Genomic DNA, 20,112 nt, shown 5'->3' on the forward strand with positions numbered 1-20,112 from the left:
TGCAGGGGAAGTAAGGGGAGTGCAAGTGGTTTCCCAGGAAAAAGACAAGCCTCTCTAGAATCTCCAGAGGCACCTGGAATCTCCATTGCACCTTGCAGGCAGTAGCTTTTTTTATTGGAGTCTGCCCTAAGAGATGAGGCTACTGATTTCTGACTTAAGAAGCCCTCAGTGCAATTGGTTCGGAGCCACTCCTTGTCTGTGCAAGGTGGACAGGGCAAGGCATGCATGTGGACTGCAGATGCACTCACCACTGGAAGCAGAGGGCAAGCCACCAGTGGACCTCGGTGGTTGCTGAGGATCCCCACCGAGTTCAGTTCCATTTAAATAGAGGGATCTCATTAGCTCTCCTGTGGAGTTAAAACCTCTGCCAGGCAAGGAAGCACCAACTACCAAAGTCTTGACCACAGGGGCTCTGAGCACATCACTCCCACCTCTGGGAATCCATCCTGCGGACAGACTCGGGTGAGTGTGCAGAGATACAGGGAGACATGCAGGGCCGTCATGCTGTGGGTAGCAGGGGAAGAAGTGGGCGGCGATGGAAGGGTCCATGGGTAGAGGAATCATTAAATAAGCAACAGTGCTTACAGCATGGGGGACACTGCAGTAATAAAACAGGTGAAGTGTATCCACATGGGCTGAGGTACTGTTAATATAAAAAAGCACCCTCACTCCTAACCACTTAGGGACATTTACACTAATGGTTTGTAATTCATGGTTTTCTATTCTAGAAAGTCACCCTGAGCCATAGATTAGTGAACACTGACCCACCGCTCCTAGAAGATAGAGGGTTAGGTACCTGTGAGCATCTGATGGCAATGTTTTGTCAACTGAGCAATACGTAACTCAGAAATTGCATGTTTCTTTTAATGTACTATATACTGTTGGTTCATCAGCACTGAATTCGTGGCAAAAAGCACTACAGCTCATGTCTAAGCGGCGCTTACCCAACACACACGTATTTTCCCTCCAAGGCACATCAAAGCCTTCTTGAGCTTAGGATGCTAGACAGCACTCAGCGATGCTTGGGGGCCACTTGAAATAGCAAACCATGGACAAAAAATACAAAACTGAAGAAAACGGGGCACTAAGTAGGACATGAAAAGAGTACTTGTTTACAGTTTAAGAGCTAAAAGAACAAGAGCTGAGCTTGGTAGCACAGGCCGGTAATCCCAGTGGCTCAGGAGGCTGAGGCAGGAGAATGAGAGTTAAAAGCCAGCCTCTGCAACTTAGCAAGGCCCTAAGCAACTCAGCAAGACCCTAAGCAACTTGGCGAGACCCTGTCTCAAAATAAAATACAAAAAAGGGTCTTGGGATATGACTCAGTGGTTAAGTGCCTCTGGGTTCAATTCCCACTACCAAAAATAAAAAAAAGTAAACTGAAAGGTAAAAGATCAAGGCAGACTCTGCCCTGCTCCATCTTGGTGGGCAAGACACATGGAGGGCAACTCCAAATTGTTTTTGCTGCTCTGCCGGTGTCCACGGACAACCGCAAAAGCAGAGGCACTGATTTTAAGTTTATACCCAAAGGACTTAAAACAATTTTAAGGAGGGGCTAGGAGCGCAGCTCAGTGGTACAGCACTTGCCTGGCAGGTGTGAATCCCTGGTTTCAATCTCTAGTACGGCAAAAGAATTTTTTTATCAAGTGGGCAAGTTTAAAGTACAGAATCAGTTAGAAGGATTGCCTATATGTTAGTATATGCACAGAACATTCTAGAAAAATATTAGAACAATTTTGGAAAAAAGAGACAGAAACTGTTCCCAGAAGTTACCTCTGTAGTGTGGGATGGGAAACAGACATTTTTTTGTTTTGTTCTTGAGATCTCACTTTACAAATGAGCATTCCCTTCCTTTTTTTCTTTCTTTCTTTTTTTAATTTCACAAATCTACAGACAGGAGGTGGGCTTCCACAGGTAAGCTCAGTGCAGCGTAACAGACTCTGTGGGCTAAGGGATCCTGCCCTGCAGGAAGGCCAGTGTCCAGAGAGGGGGTCCTTTCCCGGCATAGAGGACACACGAAAATCCTCCCACTTGACACTTCTCTCTCCTGGGGAGGAGGATGGGGGCTGGGATGAAGGTCAAAACCGAATTCAATCTCATCCACAAAACCCGGAAGTCAGAACTTTACCCTGAGGAACAGATGGATCTGCCACCCCATCTGGCACTGAATTTCAGCCCAGAAGCGTCAGCCAGGGCCTGGACAGGCTGCTGCTGCCGCTCCAGAGCTAACGACTCAGCAATAACAGGTCCTGTTTTCCCAGGGCCTGGGTGGGGTCCAGAGGTGACAATGAGAGAAAGGACAAAGTGTTAGAGAACCGGGATGAGGTTGGGGAAAGAAGAATGGAGAAGGAAGAAGAGCGGGAATCTGGCCCGTCTGCTCCCCGGGAGGCTGATATGGGTGCAATCCACGAGGCATTTACCCCTCACAACGAAAATAGGCTTATTTTCTCAACAAGGAAAACACGTCCGTAGGTCGAGGTCTGCAAGCTGTGGGTGGGACTGTGAGCACAGGACAGAAACCACTTTCTTACACTCGGTACTTCTATAGCTTTTGAGTTTTCACGATAAAAACGCACCCCCTATGTCTCGCGTCGTGATAACTAGGTCTTCCATTTAAGGCCATGCTCCCCAGGGATAAGGCTACTCCTGCCTTTCTGGCTTTCTCTCCTGCCCTCCCTCTTTCTGCAGCTGCTCTGGGGCTAAGGATTCACGATCCTAGTCACCTCTGAGCAGTCACCACCAAAAGCACAATGATGAGTTCTCTCCAAAAAGTAAACACAGAGTTAACCTATGACCTGCAGCCTGTTAGCTGTATACGCCCCCAAAATGGAAGGCAAGTGATCAAATACACCTGGTCCCTGAATTCTGACAGCAGGATGAGTCACCGTAGCCCAAAGGTGAAAACGACCCAAATATCCATCAACGGGTGACTGGATAAGCAACCTATGGCACAGACAGTGGAATATTATTGAGCCTTAAAAAGGAACCAAGTGCTGATGGGTGGCACGACAGGGGTTGACCTGGCAAACGCCATGTGATTCCTTCAGATGAAAGAGTGGACAGAAAGCCAGAAAGCAGATCACAGCACCAGGGCTGGAGGAGGGAAGGAGTGTGCAGGGACTGGTTAACTAGCACGAGGATGTCTTTGAAGGGGATGAGGATGATCTGGAACTAGACAGAATGGTGACCGCACACTATCAGCGTGCGTGCGCTAACTGCCACCGAAGTGCATACTGTAAAATAGACAAAACAGCATAGCTTAGGTCACAGTGTGAATTTTTCCTTGATTGAAAAGAAAGCAAAACTCCTAAATTTCATGACCTTGGGCAAGTTACCCAGCCTCTCTGGACCTAAAACCTGGGCAGATCACAGTATGACCAGCTAGGCTGGTGGGAGGACTCCGTGTGGTGTACCAAGTGCCTGGCACGGGGCAGGTGCATAGAAAGGGGCCCTTCGATGGCTGCAGCTGTGATAACTTTTTCGGTGCTGGGGATGGAAACCGGGGCCTCGGGCATGCTAGGCGAGCACTCTACCCCTGAGCCACACCCCAGCCCTTTTTTTTGGCAGTGCTGGGGATTGAACCCAGGGCCTTATGCTTGCGAGGCAGGCACTCTACCAACTGAGCCATCTCCCCAGCCCCACTCCAGCCCTTTTTATTTTTTATTTTGAGGTTGGTGTGTGTGTGTCCTGCTCTGTGGCTGAGGCTGGTCTTGAACTTGTCATCCTCCTGCCTTAGCTTCTGGAGCTACTGGGATTACAGGGGGACCATCATGTCCGGCTGTGGTGACAGTCTTATGGGGTACTGCCAGAGCTGCCCCACAGGAAATCGTGGGGTGTCCAGGTTGTCAAATTATCCATTTTCTTTGTGGTGCTGGGGATTGAACCCAGGGCCTGTGCACATCAGCTACACCCCCAGCCCTTAAATTATCCTTTCAATTAAACTATGAGAACAACAAAAAGACAGACGGGGGAGGGGTAATGTATAAGATGAAGATTCGAAGCAGGTTCATATCTATACTCTATTTACGTTAAAATTCTATCAAGGTGGGAGATGCCACGAACTCGGGCAGAGACAAGAGGGCGGCTCTGCCACATGACCTCTGGGGAAGGCCTCCCTTTCCACCCGCTTCTGCAGGCCTGCAGGCCTGCAGGCCTGGGTCCTCGCCTGATCCCCATTTTACCGGGCTGCAGGGGCTGTGCGCAGGCAAGAAAGTCCTGCCTGTGCAAAGGCCCTCCTTATCTGGAAGCAGCTTTGCAAACCTGAAAACCGACAGGTGGCGGCAAGAATCTAGCTCCTCTTATCTCAGAATAATTTGGGACCAAATTAGCACCACTCCAAACTTCCTGAGGCAAGGTGACCCCCTGTGGCTGACAGTCTTCCTGGGGAGGGAGGGAGGAGTGAATAGGATTTCAGGCTGCCATGGAAACTTTTCTTTCCTGGGGCCTCCGGAGCATATGGCAGGTGTCCTGAAAAATCCGTTCCTGCCACCCACCCAGGCTGGCTGTCGCCTGCAGACATGTGGGTGGGGGCGTCTGCCTCCCCATCTGAACGGCCCCCTCCCTCTGCCAGGGCGACGCACAAAGGAGTCTCCGGTGTGCAGTGTGTGCCTCCCGTCCCAGCTCCCAGACAGTCCGCTGGCTGGGGAAATGTTACGTCCGCCATGGGAATGTAAGTAAGTCCCCTGCCTCCAGCAGACCTCAGATCACAGACAGCAAGAGGCCAAAGGCCACGGCGCAGATTTCCCCTGCGCCTCCTGAAATGCGACGCGCGCATTCGGCCCTCTGCTGACAGGGGCGTCTTGCAAGCCCTGCATCTCTTCCCAAGACGAAAGGACGCTGGCGTGCTGGTTTGGGACTTTCCAGTAGGAAACAGGCTGGACTCCCAGCAAGACTGGCTGGGAAAGAAAAAGCACACATGTGGGGGTGTTAAACCTGAAGCAGCCAAACGGGTTAAAACCAGCAGCAGGTAGGTCCCAGGGAGGAAAAGCAGGCAGCACTGGACACTCCGAAGCTGTGCGTCTCCAGCTGGTGACGGTGCCTGGGGGGGCCTGTGGCAGTGGGCCAGGAACGGCAAAGCCACAGCAGAGAATGGGTGCCGGCCTCCTCAGCATCAGCTGGGAAACCTGCAGCACAACAGGACAATGGCATATCACGGAGGAGGAGGCGACGCCTGGTTGAATTTTAAGGATAAACTCTGCAATGCCAAAGAAACACCCTGAGCCATGCCTGCAATCCCAGGCGGAGGCAGGAGGATCATGAGTTCAAAGCCAGCCTCAACAATTTAGGGAGGCTCTAAGCAACTCAGAGAGACCCTGTCTCTAAATAAAATAAAAAATACGGCTGGGGACGTGGCTCAGTGGTTAAGCCCCCCTGGGTTCAATCCCGAGTACCAAAAAATAAATAAATAAATAAAAAACCCAATTGCAGCTGGCTACTTAGAGCCCAAGGTCTACACCACTGCTCTGCATTAAGGGTGACCTAGAGAAGTGCGGACCCTCTGTCTGGAAGGAGCCATTCATTTTATTTATTCCACAAATGATTCCATGAGGTCCTACTATGTGCCAAGCTCTGAAATTCAAGGGATGAAGTGGGCAGTGGGTGTTAGTTCACAGCACCCGAGGCGCGGGTCTGTCATCAGACACGACCTATCCAGGGCAGTGGGGAAAGGGTTCCGCAGGGATGAGGGGCCTGGACCAGAAGGATAAAGGGAATGAGAAGCAATCCAGGCGGAGGGAACAGCATGTGCAAAATTCTTGACAGAATGGGGACTGGTCAGTGTGGCCAGAACCCAGCAGTGAGGAGCAGAAAGGTCAGAGGCCAGAACCTGAGGGGTGGTCTTTATCCTAAGACTCCTGGTAACCACGGGTGATTTCAAGTGGCAGGTGGCACGGCAGACCTGTGTTCTGAGGATATTGTTCAAGCAGTAGCATATTCATATGGTGATCCCTCTGGAGGCAGACAGATGGTCAAAGCCACACTGCGTTTTTGGTGAGGCCTTGTTGGAAGGTGCAAATCCCAAGAGGGCCATGCTCACTCAGGCCTGGTGACTATAGAACAGGTCCTGCTTAGGTCCAGATCAAGCATTCACATTTAAAACAATTTTTTTTATTTTTACAGACTGCATTTTGATTTACTCTACACAAATGGGGTCCAACTCTTCATTTTTATGGTTGTACACAATGTGGATTCACACCATTCATGTAATCATACATGTACATAGGGTAATGATGTCTGTCTCATTCCACCATCTTGCATACCCCAAATGGATAAAGAAACTGTGGTATATATACACAGTGGAATATTATTCAGTCATAAAGAAGAATAAAATTATGGCATTTGCAGGTAAATGAACGGAATTGGAGAATATCATGCTAAGTGAAATAAGCCAATCCCAAAACACCAAAGGCCGAATATTTTCTCTGATAAGTGGATGATGATACATAATTGGGGTGGGAGGTAAGAGAAGAAAGCAGTCACATTTTTAAGTACCTCTAAGAATAGTGGTTGCTGGGGTTCCCTCCCAGCACATTTGGAACCCCATGTCGAGAAACAGGAGCCACAGCCTTAGGTTAGGAGCACAATTCCAACATTATGCAGATCTGGCTTTGAATCTTGCCTACCCTATACTAGTGGGGTAACCCAAAGCAAGTTTCTTTTTTGGTGCCGGGGATTGAACCGAGGGGCACTTAGCCACTGAGTCACATCCCCAGCCCTTTTTATGTTTTATTCTGAGACAGAACCTGGCCGAGTTGCTGAGGCTGGCTTTGAACTCCTGTTCCTCCTGCCTCAGCCTCCTGAGCTGCTGGGATTACAGGCGTGTGCCGCTGCGCTCAGCTCCAAAGCAAGTTTCTTAACATCAGTGGGCCTTGGTAAAGCGGGGTAGTACGAGTATCTGTCTCCTAGGGTGCTCTGCGGATTCATTAAGATCAAACTGCTAAAATTCTTATCACTTAGTGTGGCACCTGACAGACCCTAAAAACCATTGCTGATTATTAATACAGCTGACACCCGGCTACGGAGGTGCACAGAAGACGCTCAGAGATGCGGGCGTGGGAAGCGGAGCAGCAGGGTCGCTGAGGGGCAGAGACGGCACAGGAGGAGGCCGGGTTCCACTTACTTGCGAGCAGGAGGCAGGAGACGGCCACAGTGTACAGCTGCTTGGAGGTGGTGACGTTGTAGCGATCCGTGAAGTGGTCCAGCAGGTAGATGGCCAGGTGCCGGGCCGCGGGGCAGAGCTGGCAGTGGCTGCTCAGCAGGGTCAGGATGTCCACAAAGAACCGGCGGCTCTTCAGGAGCGGGGAGTGGGCTCGGAAGGCCGGCAGCTTTAGCTCCTGCAGGACAGGTGGGACAGGTGGGGGTCAAGGCTGCTTGTCAACCTCAGAGGCCTGGGGGCCAGCTGCCGAGCGGCCAGGGTGGTGCGTCCCTCCATCCCCTCGTTCCTTCTGCCTCAGGTCTCAGGCTGGCAGCCCCTCTGTCCCAGAATGCTGGACAGCCTCCTCTGTCTCCCTAAGGACACGCGGAGTATCTGTAACTACACAATGACAGCCCGACATTCCCGGGGGAAGGCTTTGCTGGCCAAGACACACAGGCCAGACGCCCGTGCCCGGATTCGGGTTCCACTGCTCAGTCAAGCCGTTAAGACTCTGGTTACCTGCCTTCCCCTTGGTTCCCGCCTCAATCCCTGAAGATTAAATGAAAAAGATAATATGCAAAATGTCCAGCTCACATTGACCTCTGGTGGGCCACAGCTCATTCCTTCTGTGGGGAGGATCATGAGGCAGAGTTTTGAAAACAAACAACCACAACAACAAAGCCTAGGCAGAGCTGGGGAAATAGCGCCAGGAACTCGGGAGCGGCCCAGCTCGACTCACTGGTTGCCGACATTCTGCCTTCACTCTCCATGTGCACGCTTCTTTCCCAAAGTAAGTTCCAGACATCAGGATCCCACCTCCCGGGAGGTGCCCCCTGCTTTGCAATCAGCACACCACCACGTTATCTGAGTTTGTATGTCTAACACAAGGAAAGCCAACCAAAGACAGAGCAAAACAACAAAGATCTATAAGTCAGGAAAAAATTTTTATGTGTGTACCATATTTAACGTTTAACTAAGTAGATAGACAATTTGTTTAGGAAATGTCTTAGCGGTATTTTGTCAAGAGAAAAACTAAACAGAAACAAAACCGAAGGAAAATGGGAAAGAAGTTTGCAGGAAAGGGATTATGAGAGCTCACTCAGGTTCGTGGGGGATGGCACTGAAACAAATCCGTGTCCCCTCCCTCCCTCGCTCCCTCCCTTCCTCTTGCGGTGCTAGGATGAACCCAGGGCCTTGCACATGCTGGGCAAGCACTCTACTACTGAGTTACACCCCCCAGTCTTATAATGCCTCTCTTAATCCTTTACTCAATCAACCAAAGACGAGGACCAGAAAGAGGTGTGTGTCCATCCATTCCACACAGAGATTCATTCATTTTCCTCCGTACGGATCAAGTGCCTTCCAAACACCAGGCATTATTCTGGGCGCTGCATCTGCAATAAGGCAGACACAGACCTGAGTGTAGGATCTAAACTATAAAACTCTTAGGAGGAAATCTTCATGATGTTAGATACGATACCAAAAACTGAAGGCACAAGAGAAAAACACGTAAGTTGGATTTCAAAATTAAAAACTTGGGGCTGGGGATGGGATTCGGTGGTACATGCAAGGCCCTGGGTTCCCTCCGCGGCACTGCAAAAAAAAAAAAAAAAAAAAAAAAAAAAAATGCAGCTAGTGAAAAAAAAAATGCAGCTAGTGAGCACATATCAAAAGACACTCAACATCACTTATCATCAGAGAAACGAAAAGCAACACCAAAATCAGATACTACCTCACACCCACGGGGATGGCTGCTAAAAAAAAAAATCGTAACTCAAAAAAGTGCTGGTGAGGATATGGGGCAAATAGGAACCCCCAGAGACCATGGGTGGGAAAGGGAAGGGTGTAGCCACTGTGAGAAAGAGTTTGGCAGGTCCTCAAAATATCAGATGGAGTTATCACATGACCCAGCAATCCCAGTTCTTGCTTTACAGCCAGGAGAAAGGAAAACCCATGGCGGTACAGAGACTCGAACATGAATATTCACAGGGCATGATTCATGACAGCCCCCAAGCGGGAGCCATCCAAATGTCCATCAACTGATTATCAAAGAGATTAACAAAAGTGTGGCACAGTCGTGCAATGGACTCCTACACAGGTCACACAGGGATGAACCCTGTGGTAAGAGCTAGCCATCAAAGGCCACATGCTATGTGACTTGATGTACGAGACATGTTCAGAAGCGTCAATCCACACAAACTGAACGTAGATGAGTGGGGGCCAGGGCCTGGGGGCAGGAGTCCATAGGGATGGGACTTCTCTGCCAAGTGATGAAACTGGTCAGAAATCGGACAATGGAGATGACTGTATACCTCTGTGAATATACTAGCAACTGAAATGCACACTTTAAAAGGTGAATTTTATGGGACATGAATGAGTCTGTCCCAAGAAAGCTGTTATTAGAAAACACAAGACAGACACACCACCCACGCTCACGCAGCCTATGGTCCAGTAAGAGAGACGGTCATAAACAATAAGGCAGTTACATAATTCCAACCAGTGAGCAGTGCTAGCAGGAAAGCAGCAGATCGGAGAGCCCCCATCTTCCCTGAGGGAGGTGCCTGCCTTGCGCAAGCAAAGCTGGGGTACGGACTTCACACCGATTCCCTCTCTGGCGGGTCCTGAGGCTCTGAGGACTCAGCTATCCTCATAGCCTAGGGCCTTGCTCATGAAAGGTGCTCAGAGCCAGAATAAATTACTTCCTCTCCCTGATATTTATAGATGAAGAAACTGAGTTTGAGAAAGTCCCTTAACCCCGAGGCTTTACCGAACTAGCGAAGGATCTGAGACTGGAATGTTTGATGTATCCTTTCTTCCAACATTTTCATTTTCAAGTCAGGGTATCTTTCATCCCCAGCTTAACTTCTCTGAGGATAAAGACCCCACCATCCTGGTGTGTCCCTTGTCTTCACTGACTTGGTGCAGGGCCTCAGGCCTGCCAGGCAAGCACTCTACCACGGAGTCACACCCGGCCCCCATCTGATGAGCCACGTGGCCCCACCAGAGTTCAAACTCTGGGTCCAGGTTCCAGGCTTGCATTTGCTCATCACTGTTTCCCCAGCTTCCCAGCGTGATCAGAACAGGTGGGTGCTCAATAACCAACAGTCATGGGAAAAGACAGGGAGGGAGGGAGAAGGGAGGGAGGAAGGAGTGAATTGCAGGGGTGGGTACAGATGGCCCTGAGCCTAGAAGGGACTTCAAAGAGGAGAAATGGAGCCAAGTTTTTCTTTTTTTTTTTTTTTTTCTTTTGGTACCAGTTTTGAATCCAGGGGTGCTTAACCACTGAGCCACATCCCCGGCCCTTATTAAAGTTTAATTTAGAGACAGGGTCTCGCCGAGTTGCTCAGGGTCTCACTCAGTTATTGAGGCTAACTTTGAACTTGTAATTCTCCTGCCTCAGTCTCTCAAGCTGCTGAGATTACAGGCATAGGCCACCATGCCTGGCTGGAGCCAAGTTTTGAAAAGGACATCTAGGAATTACCTGTGAAGATGCAGGAAGGGAAGTATGCTCAGCAGAAGAAAGAGTGTCTGTGAAGTCACACAGGTGACTCATCTGGGGAAACTGGGGTGGGTGGAACAGCCAGGCAGGCAGGGTCTGCCTAGACAAAGCAGGCTGGAAAGGTGGGCTGGCTTCCAGCTTTGGATGCCCTGTAAGATCCTGCCATGAGGTCCTGGGGGCCATGGAAGGGTTTCCACAGGGCCTTGACCTGGCCGGTACAGCCTTGCTTGGATCTCTCAGCTAGCCTCCCCCTGAGCCAAGGCCATACAGCAGCCGCAGGGTCTGCGGGTCGACCACTTCCTCCCAACACTGCTCCCGCCCTCCAGCACGCACCCCCCACCAGCATGCTGCTGCTTGGGTATTTCCTCTAAACACAGGGCTCTAAGTTCAGGTCACAGCAGAAGCAATCACAATCACAGATCCTTGCTGTCTGGTAGGCCACAGCTGCTAGAAATCAGTCCTTGCCAAGTGACCTTTGGCTAGACCACGCTACCCTCATCAGGGTGGTTCAGGGCCTTGAGACAAGTTAGATAATGCAACATCCTGACTTCCAGCCCCACTCAACTCATCCGAGCTCAGCACCTTCTAGATTTTCCTTTGTGCCAAGCAGGAGAAGACAGCTCAGTGCAGCACAGCACAGTCGTACACATTTCTGGGAAGCCATGGATGCATAAAAGAAAAAGTTATGGACTGTCAGAGTAGGCAGGCAACCCCTGTCAAGAAGCAGTGAGCAGGTGAGACTTTCTAGAAAAGGCTTGTCTCAAGGGGGCAGGGTTGTGAAAGCGAGAGCCATCTCCCTGGGATACTCTTCCTCCCTGTTTCTACTTGAACCTCAAATATTGGTTTAAATGTCACTTCCTGAGAAGCCTCCCCTGACCCTCCCGTCATCCCAGATCAGGGTCCCCTTATTCTCTCTCCTGGCATGCTGTTCTTCAGGGCCCTCATGTTACTGATTTAAGCGTCTCTCCTGCTAAAATGCACGCTCCAGAAAGCCTGGGCCAACGGTTTCACCCGCTGTTTGCCCAGTGCCCAAAGGTGGCTGGCATAGAGCAGGTGTTTAAAAATGTGTGTTGAGTGAAAAAGAAAGATTACAGGGTTGTCCTTCCCTGTGTCAGGCACTGCCCCAACCGCTGCTTAGAGGGAAGCTGAAGGTCACGGGCTGTGGAGACCAGCAGCTTGGGGCTGGGATCTCAGTTCCGTTTGCTAACCTCGGGCATGTGAATTCTGAATTTCAGAGTCCTGAGAAAGGGAGAAATGGTGCTGTGAATATGAAGTATTTGGCACTCAGCAAGCAAGAATGGCCCCTCTCTCAAACTCCTGGATAACCAAACCCCACGTAAGCAGAGTTTGTCTAAGGCCTGGAGCCCTGGTCTCTTTAGCAGGTTCAAAGGAACCCACTTTGAGGAACGAAGTTTTCTACCATGGGATTTGTTGACAGCTGGGTTGAGACACCTCTGCCAGGAAGGACACCTGCCTATCTCTGCGTCTCCTGCAGAGCCCCCAAAACGAATGGAATTAGTGGCGCTGAGCCTCAGCTTCTTCCTGTCCCTCAGAAAAGGGCGACTCTTTGGCCCAAGAACAACAATGTGGAGCTGCTGTCCTGTTGGTTTGTGTCCAGCTGATTATTTCACTAAACCAATTAGGGCTGTGCTCTAAGGCTCTGTACCTCTCCCAAGCCCCCTGGACCTCAGTCTGCTCCAGGGAAGGCCCAGCAGCCCACGTGCGGGAGGCCAGTCCCTCTGCCGAGCGGCCTGGGCTCCAGAGACAAAAGGGCAGCCTGCCCAGGGTGGCTCGCAACACTCTCCCTGGGTCAGGCAGCTGCTGGCAGGCAGTTAGCAACCAGCTCAGACAGGAGCCTCGCCGTCACCCGGCTGGGCAGGTGACCTTCCTCTCACCAACAGGCCTCAGGGCCGGAGCAGCATCAGTGTGGCTGGCAGCAGGCTGTGGGGAGAGAGGAGACAAAAGGGACGGAGGGAAGGTTTCCTGACAACGGTCCCTCCCCCGCTGCTGCTCTTTATCACCTGAGCTGGACAGGAGAGCTCACCTGCCACAGGTGCATCTAGAGATGAGCAGATGGTGACATGGCACAGATGGTCACGACTGAGGCCGGTGGGGAGACCTTCTTTATTAAAAAAAAAAAAAAACCCCTTCTCATAGTAGCTTGTTTATTTTGTGGCACTGGGGATTGAACCCAGGGCTCGCACACGCTAGGTAAGTGCTCTACCATGAGCTACGAATGACACTACCCCAATCATTTAATTTTTATTCTGGGACAAGGCTTTGCTAAGTTGCCCAGGTTGGCCTCGAACTTGTGACCCTCCTGCCTCAGCCTCTGGAAGAGCTGAGATTTAGGAGTGAACCACCACACTCGGTCACGGTAGTTTGGTTTTTAAAATAAAAACTATGGATCAGAAAAAAACAGAATATACCAAAATGTTCGGGGTAGTTATCTGGTGAGTGGGTGAGAGGTGCTGACATTCTGCTCAATTTTCACTTTACTGACTTTTTTTTTGCAGGGGTGCCATGGACTGAACTCGGGGCACTCAACCACTGAGCCACACCCCCAGCCCTACTTTGTATTTCATTTAGAGACAGGGTCTCACTGAGATGCTTAGCACTTTGCTGTTGCTCAGGCTGGTTCTGAACTCGAGATCCTCCTGCCTCAGCCTCCTGAGCTGCTGGGATTACAAGTGTGCACCACCATGCCCAGCACTTTTCTGCTTTTTGATATTGTCTGAATTAAAAAAAAAAAATCCATATATAACCATTTTATTTCAATAAATTGATTTCCAGTTAAAAAAAAAAAAAATGAATTGGACTAGATGCCCGCTGCATTGAGGTTCAGCGCAGTTTATCCCCAAGGGTTAAGCTTACACCAGGCCTTTAATGTTAAAGGCCCGTCAAGGCCCCGTCAGTCCCTGCTTCATCCTCCAAGGATGAAGCCCAGGCCAACGTCTTCTCCCTGGGTGTTCCTTCTCTCTCTTTCTCTCTCTTTTTTTGGCAGTGCCGGGGATTGAACTCAGGGCCTCACATAGGCTAGGCAAGCACTTTACCACTGAGCCACGTCCACAGCCTCTCTCTTTTCAACCAATTATAAATTATAAGTTCACTGACGAATTTTGAAAAGTAGAAGTGCAGAGGGATCCAGAGCGAAGGGCTAAGTTTTATTCAGTACATTTTTCTGAGCACTGGGGATGGAGCCCGGGGCCTCCAACAAGCTGGGTCAGGGCTGTTCCATGGAGCTCCACCCAGCCCAGCCCAAGGACTGGGCCACAGCGGGTTCCCCAGATGCTTCCTGATGCGAATGCTCATAAAATGGGGTCACGACCCACAGCTGCTTCCCGATGCCCTCAAGACGGCTGCGTGGACAGTTTTCAGCACTGCCTGGTACTTCACAGCAGTGTTGTACCGTGACCTGGTCTTGGACATCTGGACCGTTTCTCTTCCTTCGGGTCTCTCTCCTCAAAGGCCCTTGCCCACTCTCCTACCCCACAGTCAGCAGTTTAGCTGCTTATTAAGTGTCCTCCCTCCCAGCCGGCACGATGGGACCTCTCTGAGGCGGGAGACTCGGCTCTCGGCTCTATCCTGGGTACCTGGCGCACAGCAAGGGTGAATGAACTTTCCTAGGTTCATGTGAATACAGGCCAGTGAAACTCCACAGCACATACAACCACAGAACGGATCCTAATTAGAGTAAGTTACACTCCATGTATGTGTAATATGTCGAAATACGCTCTCCTGCCATGTGTATCTAAAAAGAACAAACAAAAATTTCAAAGACCCAGTAAGATGTACAAAAAATTAAAAGTAAAAAGACACCTGCTGAATGAGACAACGCAGGTCTGAAGGACGGGGAGGCTCTGTGGGAATCCCTGCCCTGCTGGTGGCTTCTATGCCCTCCTTCCCCTGAGGCTCTCTTACCTACAGCCTTCCTTGGGGTAAGTGCCAGGAAGTAACTGCTCCCCATCACGGGAACACTGCTGTGACTTGTGAGCCAGCATCTGCAGGACCAGAGGCGCCCTTCAGGGGGACAGGAGGTGATGGTGTCAGGCAGGCTTGACCCCACTCTCCTGGGGCTGGGGTGCAGCTCAGTAGTAGAGTGCCTGTCTAGCAAGAGCCAGGGACTGGGTTTGGTCCCCAGCAACACCATAGAAAAGAACTGAACAGTTAAGGGAAGGGCAGGGAAACACCTCTTTACCTGGGGGCTCTCCAGCAGGAAGAGGGTTATCAGTGGGGAGCTCTCTGGGACAGGTCAGGGGTCAGTGAATCACGACCAACACAGAGCCCCAAACTGAGCTACAGAGGCAGTGGGCTGGCCACACAGGTCTGCGAAGACTCCAGGTGTCAGTTGGGAGTGGAGGCGCACACCTGTACTCCCAGTGACATGGGAGGCCGAGGCAGGAGGACTGCCAATTTCGAGGACAGTCTCAGCAATTCAGGGAGGCCCCAAGTAACTTAGCGAGACCCTGTCTCAAAATAAAAAAATAAAAAGGTCTAGGGACGTGGCTCAGTGGTTAAGTGCCTTTGTTTTCAATCCCTTGTACCAAAAAAAAAAAAAAAGTCTCCAGGTGTGTGTCGGTCCCTGATCCTTGGTTCCTCTCTCACGGTGGTGCTCAAATTGGCAGAGTGGGGTACACTTCCCTGCCTGTGCTAGGCTCCCAAGTGCCGGGAGGGCTTGCAGGTGGGCAGGGCCAACCTCAAGCCAAGTGACACAAGACCCCAAGCCAAGGGCCAGAATGTGGCAGACACTGCCCCAGGGACCCACCCATGACTGCTGCAGGACAGGCTGAGGCTGGGAGAACGCGCTTCACACATGCTCTGCACACACGGGCTCTTACGGCCTTTGTGGCTAACCTTGGAGGAGTCTGAAGGTCAAGTGCACTCAGAGTCCAGTCGGGTTCCTCCTATTAGGGGAGAAGGGGACATCCTCCCTTTAACCCTTGCTATCCTGCGGGCTTTATTTTCTTCTGGCTGCCTGCAGCTTCACTTCTGATTATGAGCGCTCTGCTATGTCACCTGTCAGCTTAAGTCACCTCTGACTTCTGCTCCCTGCTCACAATTCTGTCAGCTACTCCCCAACTGCCCAGGACTCTCCATCCATCTGTCCAACCGCTCTTACTGCCCTTCTTCCCCACCAGACTGCAAATGTCGCAAGAACAGGGACAGGGCTCAGCTGCTCAGTCTCCTGACCCCAATACCTGATCAGAAAGAGATCTTGCTCACTCTGGCAAACACTTGAAAAGAACAGGAGAGAGAAAGAATGATTTATTCCTGATCTTCGGTTGTAGGAAACTACTCATCCTAGTGAGCAATTCCAAACATTCAGGAAGGCCAGAGGGGCGGCCCAAGAAACCGGGGGAGCTGAATTCCAGGGGAAAGAGAAGGCATTTCCTTGCCTTAGGGTGGGAAAGGAAAGGAGCTTCTGTCTACCGCGGGCAATAAAGGATTTCCAGAGGAAGCAGATCAGTGTTTATGGAGGACTGAGAACTTCAAGAAGAATGACAAACTATGCATCCATTTTAAAGGCAAAGTTTCCCAATGTGTGTTCCGTGGTATACTGGTCCTGAGACACGTTCCCTGAAGCAAAAGGGTTCTAGAGGCCATAGTTTGGGAAACAGTGCATACAACACTGCTTCTTCCTAAATAAGAAATAGTGCATTAGCCCAGGAGAGGCCCCAAAACACTGGTTCAGCAAAAAAACTTAACTATGGGAAACTCTAGGTTCAATTCATCTATCCACAGGATACCATCCCGTTTTGGGGGAGGCAGAAAGCTTATTCTGGGAAATAGTGCTTTAGGGTGCTTGGCTGCTGGGTTCCAGTCTCCTGGGGAAATTAAACTCTAGCACATCTGTAAGGCAAAACTCTGGCGGAAATCCCTGGCTTGGTGCCTAATAATTCGATGATTCTAAGCCTAGAGATTTACAGAAAAGCTCACTGAGATTAACGAGGGCAGCTTCCACCTGCAGAACTGCCCTGGTAGAAGTTTCCATGGCCATGGCATGAGGAGACCAGGAGAGGCTCACAAGCAGCTGCAGATGGCCACTTGTGGCAGCCCAGGGTTGGCTGTCCTGCCTTGACTAGGCTCCAGAAGAAATCCCCCACCCCGTCCCATCTCATACACAGTGTATCTTATAATTGTGGCAGCTCCCAATCCTCCATAAACAGCACCCTCCTTGGAAGCTCTCTGAGGCTGTTTGGTAGACTGAGACCCATGCCACCCTAAGGCAAGGAAGCACAGAGACTTCTCTCTTGCAGAAATTCAGCTCCCCAAGCTTCTTGTGCCCTCCACCCCCAGGACTGCATGTGTAATTTAGAATTGCTCTTTATGATGAATCGTTTTATACAGTCTTCTGAGGGTACACATTTATGTATATCTCTCCATATCCATACAGATGGAGTTAAAATAGATCATTTAAAGCCTTTTATTTATCATAGTAAGATATGAAGAAAGACCATGTGTAACCAAAGCGACCAACAGGAAGCAGACTTGCAACACTGAAGGGAAAAAGAAAGGGGAAGGGGAGGGGTTCCTCAGCGGCCTCAGGAGTCCACACGCTGACCCGGCCGGGCCGAGTCTCCCTCCTTCCCTCTCCACCGTTGCCTCACCCGGCCCGAGGACGCACTTTCGGTAAAGCATCTGTACCTCTGTGGGAACTGTTTCGACACCCTCCGGACGGTGCGCTGCAGCAAGACAGGCAGCAATGCCAGTCATGTGCCCTCCTGCTGAAGTCTGGCCTGGGCTTCCATCCAGCACAGTGAGAGGCCGCACCCAGGGACATCTGTCTGTCCCTGGCCCTCTATTCCTCAGCAAATGGCAGGTGGGCCAGCACCACCCGCTCCTCATTCCCAGGAGCCAGAGTCACTGCCCGCTGAGCAAACCTCTGAGCCAGGCTCAGGTATGGCTGCCAGGGCATCCGACAGGGACCACACGCATCTGCCCAGTCCTCGCAGGTCCCCACTTCTCTCCTCCAAACACCTCCAAAGACAACAATCAGGGCCTTTTTATATCCCTGCTTCCGGAGTTCTTCACTTCAGCAGCTTCCCGATAGGACCACACCCCTCACGCCTCCTGAACCAGTGGCCCTCACTCTCCCATGCCAGTGTCCAGGTGCAGGACACAACCCTGCCCCCGCATCCTGCCCGGGATCTCTAATAAGTCCCATGCTCGGATCTCTCCTTTTCCCTCTGAGTTACTAATCTTGTTTGGTTCTTTTCCCCGCTTCTCGGGGCTGGGGAAGGAACCCACAGCCTTGCGCACGTTAGACAAGCGCTGGATCACTGAGCTACATCCCCGGCCCAGGGTTACCACTCTGGTGCAGTGGTCCCCAAAGCTCTTCTCTGTCAACTTCCAGCTCCCATCCCCGAGTTCCAGGTTCATTCTGGTGCTTTTCCTGGGCAGCCTGACTACAGTGTGAAGCCCAAGATGGTTCAGCAGGTAACCCCCACCCCATACCCCCCCCGGGGCTGGGACTCTGCTCCCCTGCCCCTCTACATTCCAGGGTTTCTCAAAGGGTCGTCCGTTGAACACTTGCATTAGAGTCTCCTGGAGATCTGTTTAAAAACAGAGGTTCCTCCCTATACTGGGTTGAATAATGTTCCCCCACAATTCATATCCACCCAGAATCTAATAACATGATCTCATTTGGAAATTATGGTCTTTAGGATGGAATCAAGTTAAAATAAGATCATATGGGAACAGGATGGGCCTTAATCCAACAGTTGGTATCCTTATAAGAAGAGAAAACAAAACAAAACAAAAAGAAGAGAAAACAGGGGTGGAGAGATAGCTCAGTGGTAGACTTCTTGTTCAGCCTGTGTAAGGCTCTGGGTTTAGTCCCAATCATGACAAAAAAAAAGAGAGAGAATGAAAACAGATACACACAGACATGCAAGGTAGAGAGAGATCCAGAAAAGGTCTTGCAAAGATGGACGCAGGAAGTGCAGGCATGCAGCTATAAGCCCAGGACCATCCTGAGCTGCTCGGGACCACCTGAAGCTACAGAAGGCTTCAGAGGCGGCACAGCCCTGCCCACACCTCCATCTCAAGCTTCCAGCCTCTACAAGTGTGAGAGAATGACTTGGTTGCTTTAAGTCTCTCAGTCTGTAGGCTTGGGACATCAGCCTTCGGAACTGAATCCACCCCCTAGTTCCTGAATCAGGAGCCCTGGAGAGGGAGCTGGGTGCCTTCCTGGGCAATTTTTGAGTTGGCTGTCCAATTATCAGCTCCACAAAGATAAAGCACTGAATTCTGTTTAAAACATGGCGACTCACACTGAGCTTGGCACACAGTCAGCTGCTAAAAAAAAAAAGAAAAAAAGACAGCGTGGAAATGAAGAATGAACAGGCACTGATGTTCACAGAATTGCCAGTGCCTCCCTCGGGCAGTGGGTTTAACTGGTACTTTCTCTTTCAGAAGCAACTTTAATAAACAAATGAGACAGTGTGCACAAGGCCCTGGCAGGCCCTGGCATACTCTAGGTGCCCGGTAGACATCGACTCCCTTCATTCAGGGCAGAACGTCCTTTGAGATTACTAGAAGCTAACAGTTTCCTTCTGGGACTCTTCAAGAACAATGTTCACTGTGAAAAAGGCTGACCGTGCTCAGTTCCGGAGTTACTTTGTTCCAGCGAGGGAGCAACTTGAACTTTTTCCTGTCTCGTCTATCTAACGGGTCCTCTTGACCCCAGAGTCCAAAACCTCTGGGGTCTCTGGGCTTCCTGTGCTGGCTTGGATGCCATCACCCTGGACCGCTGCAACACCCCGAGAGCCAGGGTCCGCTCCCAGTGAGCCGGCACCCGCTCCTCACACCTGTCCCATAGCTCTCCACCGGCTCTCAGGGTTTCAACATCCAGGGAGCCCAGCATCCCCAAAGCCGCTGCTCCTGGCCCATCTCCCTGCTGCCCACCCTCAACTCGCCAGACAGCCCTCATGGGGCTCACGCACGGATGTGTGACTATCACACGCTGCCCTGATCCTGGGAGAAGAACCTCCTCCACTCCTTTCTCTCCTTTACTCATCCTGTAAACCTGCATTAAACAACATGTCCTCTTTAAGAGCTTTCCAAGACTCCCCAGGCAAGGGGACAGGGGTCATCAGTGTGAGCTTTGAGGCCAGGTTGCCTAGTCGCTGGGGGGTCTTGGGTAAGTTATTTAACTCTAAACTTGGCATGTCCCACCTGGGAAATGGGGACAACTATAGGACCTTCTAGAGAGGGTTGCCTGGAGACTTAGCTAGTGGAAGGGAACAGAGCGCAAGCTCTTAGCACACAGTGAGTTCCCAGACAAGGTGGAATATCGTCACTAGCCACTGTGGCCATGACGTATGCCGTAAGTGGTTTTATATGACCACGTCCTCAGCTATACCGTGGACCCCCAGGGCAGAGTCTGGGTCGTGGTTTCTCCTGGCAGAGCATCTCGTGGGGCTGCAGGTAATACACTGGGCTCACTGAATGACTGTGAATGAAGAGCAGTGTTGTGGTTTGG

At 50.9% G+C, this 20,112-nt stretch overlaps 1 protein-coding gene across 2 annotated transcripts in view; it reads right to left on the reverse strand.

Moving 5' to 3' along the window:
- The window catches only part of Ccnjl (cyclin J like), a 51,013-nt gene that overhangs the window by 17,195 nt on the left and 13,706 nt on the right, over nucleotides 1–20,112 (reverse strand). For both annotated transcript variants that reach the window (XM_047554661.1, XM_047554660.1), the window contains exon 3: nucleotides 7,115–7,328. In XM_047554661.1, coding sequence (XP_047410617.1) covers nucleotides 7,115–7,328 — 214 coding nt within the window. The remainder of the gene's footprint in view (nucleotides 1–7,114; nucleotides 7,329–20,112) is intronic.

Source organism: Sciurus carolinensis, chromosome 6 (assembly GCF_902686445.1).
Source record: "Sciurus carolinensis chromosome 6, mSciCar1.2, whole genome shotgun sequence".
NCBI classification, from domain to species: domain Eukaryota; kingdom Metazoa; phylum Chordata; class Mammalia; order Rodentia; family Sciuridae; genus Sciurus; species Sciurus carolinensis.